Raw genomic sequence first — 6000 nt, forward strand, 5'->3', positions numbered from 1 at the left:
TGCCAGTTCTTCCTCCCCTAGCCTTCCCATACACATTCACAGGAGAATACCTGCCTCTCAGCCCCAACGATGCTGCCAATATGGTAGAAGTTTGGGGAACACCTGTAGATTGGGGAGGGGGTTCAGGACCCCTCTATAGTAGAAACACTGCAGCTATGGTTATAGGATGCCTCACACAGCCAGTTGTGAGAGCAAACATCTATGTCACAGAATGAGGCTGAGCCTGGTGTCGTGGAGCTGACCAGATAAGCTCTTCCTCTCAGCACCTCTGTAATATTCCTCTCTGTAATAATGGCAAGCCCATTATTACAGTGTGATCTTTGAGAAATGGACCTCAGAGCCAAAGACAAAAATATAACTGTAGCCCAAATCCATGTAAGAAGAATCTCCCCAATCTCCTTGGTATGATGACCACCATCTGTACAGATAATCTTTTCACATCTGTGTAGGTTGCCTCCTGAGAGCTGGAACACGTGGACACTATCCCATGGAATCCTTGGTACTTAAGCAACACTGAGTCCTAGCTCCCTGAGGGCCCATGGATGGTCCACAATGGGGAGACCGCTGGCCCAGACCCAGCTGGTCCCCTCTGACTATCTTGCACCAGTGGAGAAAAGGGACAAGGAATATAGATGTCTCTGTCACAGAAAGAAGTTGGCTAGGTTCTCCTCAGGGATTTGGGAGAAGGGATGGAGTGCTGAAAAGAGCATGCAACCCAGGAACCAGCTAGCCAGGCTATGGGTTCAGCCTACCCCAATGTTGGCACTGGCCAAGGCTAAGACCTCTCTCGTGCCCCCTTATTGAGTTGCCCAGGTGTCTTCCCTGCTGTCAGACCAAAGAGGAAGACAGTTATTCCTTTTACCCGCTAGCTGCCCCTCCTAGATCCTTTCCTTACTCTTAATTACTGCTTTTACCTTCACTTTTTTTTCCTTTTCCTTTTTTTACCCATGGAAAAATATGCTAGCAACTGAGTTCAAGGGCATCTTCCTCCAGATTGGCAGGACTGCTTGGACAGTAGGGGATAGAGGCCATAATTCTAAAACAGATCTTGAGAGGAAGAGGTTTTATAGAGCCTGGCCAGCTGAAGCTGGTTCCACCCTGCCCACCACTTATTTATGCACACGGAGGTTTCTAGGCCCCCTCCTCTCAGCTGACCACCAGGGCATCGATCGCTCTAATGGAAAACCTCTGCAGTGGCCTGGGCTGCCTTGTCCCAGTACTTTCCTGTGGCTGCTAATTAGCTGATATCCAAAGACTACATCACAAATGGGAAACTGGAACCCAGGAGGCCCTGTAGAGAGCAAGTGGGGGCTGGGCTGAGCATCATGCCTCCCACTTCCCCCAACCAGACAGGAGAGAGGGAGAGGGGGAGAAAGAGAGAGAGTGGTTACCAGAGTTGGGAGCATAAGCAGGCCTAGATGGGCAGGTGAGATGTTAATTCTTTCCAGGAGAGGGAGTCTGTGCTTAGTGGCAGTTACAGAGGAAGAAAGGGCACCAAGATGGCAATCTTCTTCAGTGAGGGTTGGAGGACTTGACTTGGAGCTGTATTTGCAGAGCATGTGTAGTGTCCTGACTTTGACCGATTGGGTTCTGTGTGGCTGTGAGGATAGAGAATCTCTGGGTGCCCCAAGCCCCCTGCTAAGGCTTCCCAGGTTATCCTCAGCTTCATCATCGTGCTTTTTAGCTGAGAGCGCTTTCCTCCTGACAGTCTCCAAATCAACTGTGGGTGCAAGAATCCACTGCATGTACAGTATTTAGGGGGTCAGGGAACATACTCCAGGAAGATGGGTGGGGGGTGTCCCTCAGGCACCTTTGCATTTACCAGATGCAACCAGGTGAAAGTGACTGGCAAGAAAAATTCTGGATGACAGCTCTAGAGGAATACTTCGGGACAGAAGCCAGACCTGATGGAGAAGAGAGTTGGCTTCCTGGAACAGCTGAGGCAGAAGAGGGGCAGCGGTATCCTGCTAATAGTGCCTGAGTCTCTAGGCAGCAGTCTCGTCCCCACTCCCCAGCCCCCCCACCCCGTCCTGGCAGACAGCTTTCCACTGGCCTTCAGGAGCTGAAGCTCAGGCAGCCAAACCCCAGAGCCCTCACATAACCTTCATGCTGTTCCAAACCCGCAGTTAAAGCACCAGAGATAAAACTGAACTTCAGAGAAATTCAAGGGATCTTCATCCCATTAAATCCCAGAGAGAAATCTATATAAGAAGGAATAAAATTAAGCACCTAATACCAGCTGTGTAAAATTGCAAAATGCATGCAGAGCTCCAATTGTTCTGTGGTCTCATAGAGATATTAAATTATTTATCAAAATTGAACATCCTAGGCACTACCACGTGCATATGGTCTGCTGGGAACACTGGAGGCCCCTCTGCTCAGGGCAGACTCCTGGTGTGGGATGGGGAAAGAGCATGTGGAGGCATGCTTACTTTCCTAGAAGGGGGATGAGCCCTCCAGGGAACAGACAGGACAGCATCTGAGTGCTGAGCAGCATATGTTAGATCTGAAGTTGGCTTGAGACCTGCACCTGCAGCTTTGGAAGCTTCCTGTCAGTCCTGTGAACTCTTCCTCATCCTAATACTTCCCAGGCTCCTCAGGAATTGAAAAGAAGCTATGGACATCTGAAGAGCTGTCTGATGGGAGGGGGAGGGGTTGGGGGATGGAGGCTGCTCTGGTTCTCCTCTCCCCCTCACTTTTGACAGAACCAGTCCAACCCCTCCTCCACTCCAGCTTCATGGATCCTTTCCAGGTCCTCCACCCCAGGCGCTGGACTCTTCCCTCCATATAGCTCAAGGGACAGTTTGGAAAGATTTCCAACACCTCTTCCCACCTACACTTCCTGGCCCCTCCTCTCTCTGCTGGACTGAACCTTCGAGAAGGGTCAGTGGCTCAAGTTGTACATAGAGGTTGAGGCAGAGGGAAGGGAGACACTGGTGCCCCACTTTTGAGTTTGTCCCTCTAGACCTGGATGAAGGGATGGAATTGGCTGTGGGGGTCCCAGGAGGATATTGCTGGCTGGAGGTGGGACTTTTGGGGGGGTACCGTCCGGTGAAACTTGACCCACTACAGTGTGAGGTCTGCAGTCCGCACCCCGCGTCCCCATTCGAGGTTCAGCTCATTCCACAGACAAGGCCCTGCTGCTCCCAGGCCCGTGGTCCCACCCGGGCCCTGGGAGGAGGGAGTCCCTGGCCAAGCCCCCCATCTTCCAGGGTGACAGCAGTGGCCGGAGGGGGCTGGGAGGGCCCGAGGCCGGGCTCCCTCCCCGGAGGTCATCTGGGGGTGAAGGGACGCACTCACCGCCGGGACCACTTGGCCGACGGTCTCCCGAAGGGCCGCTTCCACAGCACCCCGTACAGCTGCACTTTGGTGCTGATGTCCAGCGCGTCCGAGTCGGTCTGCTCCAGGGACGGCGACGGCGACACCGAGTTGGACTTGGACGTGAACATCATGTCTCAGCGGGACGGCCGCCGGCGCGGGGGACCGGAAGGACGGCCGGGGTCGACGCGGGGCACCGTCGGGGCGCGTGCGAGCGAGCACCAGAGCGGGCGAGCGGAGAGGCCCAGCGAGCCGGCTCGGAGCAGCTGCATTGAAGCGCGCCGAGCCCGGAGCGCGCCGCCGAGGGGTGCGGGGCGCGCGGCCGGAGCCCGGGACCGAGCTGGGGATGGATGGCTGCGGGCCGGGCGGGAAGTCCGCGGGGAGGGCGGCAGCTCAGCCGGGAGCCGCAGCCTTCCCGCTCCCCCCCGCTCCCGCCCCCCCGTGACAGCCCCAGTTCTGGTGGCCCCGATTGGCTGGGAGTGACAGGTGCGCGCCAATCAGGGCGGGCGCGGACTGGAGGGCGTCCGGAAGGTCCCGGCCCCCGGCAGCTCCAGGATTCGGCCACAGCACCTCCCCACGTCCGCCCAGGCGCCCGGCCCCTCCTCGTGGAAACGGGGCTCCCTTCGTAGATAGCCACGATCTCTGCATGAGGGAGAGGAAGGAGCAAGGGCGTGGTGTCCTGGACTTGAGATTCCAGAAGAGCCTTCACGTAGTTCCCTCTGTCAGCGGAGGGAGCCTTGGTTTTTCTCTCCCGCAAAGAGGAAAGGCCCCCAAGCACTTGGCAGGCGGGAGGATGGCGGGGTACAACTTTGTACTAGTGCCCGACCCGAGACGACGTTCCACCAAGGTTGATGCCCCGCCCCTCCTCGCCCCGCAAGTGGGTTCCACCTCCGCCGTGCGGGGATCCCATGGCTGGAACTTGGCAGGCTGTGGCGGTGACGATCTTAGTCAGCGAGTGCAGTCTGTATTCGTGATTTAATCGGTGCACCTGGCAGGTGCTCCCTAGGGGATGCGTGCTCCACTTCCGCTCCGCCTGGCTCAGGAGCCTGGAAAGGCTTGCTTCTTCCAGGCCATCCCTGGGCAGTCACGATTTCACCTGTACCTTTAGGAAACACTTTCCTCACTGAAGATCTGTGATTCCTCACGTGAAGTAAAGAAGTCAGATTGGAGCAGAAGTTAACACATGACTAGCCTGGAGAGTCAAATCAGTTTACAGATGGATGTTATTAACTTGCCCCAAGTGAAAACCATGGATGGAGCCATATATAATGTCTCAAAGCACATATTGTTTTTCTATATTCACTAATTTTTTTTTCAGAACTGGAGATTGAACCCAGGGTCTTTTGCATCCAAGACAAGCCCTGTACATGAGCCACACCCTCACCTCCAAAAATAAGATCTTAAGTATTTATTTAATGGAAGTTTACAGCAGGTCACCACCATCCAAAGCAAAACGTGAAATATTTCTATCACCCCAGAAATTTTTGCCACCTTCCCTAGAAAAGCACCTGTGAATCTAGTCAGCAAGATGCAGAGATGCCACCATGTATAAGGCCAAATTATGAGTCTTTTTTGGAGAGCCAGAGGACTGCTGGTGGAATGCAGCTAGCGCTAAGCTTATATAGGCCAAAACCACACACAGGGTGTTGAATCAAACCCAACAAGTGTTACACAGGAGCAAAGCAAACCAGATAAGGACATTTAAACCTAATAGAAAAGCAAACTATCTAGGGAAACAATCAGGGGAAATCAAAAGCCAATTATCTAGGGGAAGTTTAGACACAGCCTCCTTACTTCACCTTGCACTTATCATCTGCAATAAAGTCCTGTCCCTGTGCCTCTGACAGGCAAGTTCATATCACACACTTCTTTCTAATGCAAGGTTTTTAGTGTTTAGATGGCTCCTAACTGGGGAATGGGTAGCTCATACTCCTAATCTTAGGAACTCCAGGAGCTGAGATCCAGAAGATTATGGTTCAAACTAGCCCAGTCAGAAAAGTACTTGAGCCTCCATCTCCAAAAAGAGCAAAAAACCTAGCTGGAGGTGTGGCCTAAGTGCTAGAATACCAGCTGAACAAGCTTGAGGCCTTGCATTCAAACTCCAGTACTAGCTACTCTACTGAAATGAGAAATAGCCTGGAGGGTCACAAACTCAAAAGCTTCCATGGAGGAGCCAGCATGCCAGACATTAGGGGATGGTAACATTTGGGGCAAATTCCTTTAGGCAGTGGAGTAATTTTAATACACAGTGTAAGAAGGGTTAAACGTGACTATAATGTATGTTATGTGTTTAGAAAGCTGGCACCAATGCAGCCACCTGGAGACAGGCCTCTGGCAGTACACAGCAGCCAATGTTCTATGGCACTGAGCTTCCCTTCCCCCCACCCCGACCCTGCCCCACCCCACCCCACCCCAGATTGTTCTGCAGCAGATTTTGGGTACCATTCTGGGAGCTTCACCTCAGAACTGACTCTCTGGCCCTCTTGATATCAATTTATTCCTTTTTTGTTGAATCAGGTCAGAAGCAGTTTTGGACACTTACGGCAAAGATAAGCTTGTGAGCCAGGGGGAAATGGAGGGTAGGGTGAGCCCAAAGATCATTTGATAGGAGAAATGGATCCCAGGTTTCTTCAATGGCAGAGAAACTAAACTTTGCTCATTCGGTCTATACCTGGAACATGT

The 6000-nt window shown here is 53.0% G+C and overlaps 1 protein-coding gene across 1 annotated transcript in view; it reads right to left on the reverse strand.

Annotated features, from left to right (window-relative positions):
• The window catches only part of Plekhd1 (pleckstrin homology and coiled-coil domain containing D1), a 29755-nt gene extending 26217 nt beyond the window's left edge, over window positions 1–3538 (reverse strand). The window contains exon 1 of the mRNA XM_042692657.1: window positions 3301–3538. Coding sequence (XP_042548591.1) covers window positions 3301–3452 — 152 coding nt within the window. The 5' untranslated portion in view covers window positions 3453–3538. The remainder of the gene's footprint in view (window positions 1–3300) is intronic.
• Between the last annotated feature and the right edge of the window lie 2462 nt (window positions 3539–6000).

The sequence above is a fragment of the Dipodomys spectabilis genome, unplaced genomic scaffold, assembly GCF_019054845.1.
Source record: "Dipodomys spectabilis isolate Male_0828 unplaced genomic scaffold, ASM1905484v1 ptg000157l, whole genome shotgun sequence".
Classification (NCBI taxonomy): Eukaryota; Metazoa; Chordata; class Mammalia; order Rodentia; family Heteromyidae; genus Dipodomys; species Dipodomys spectabilis.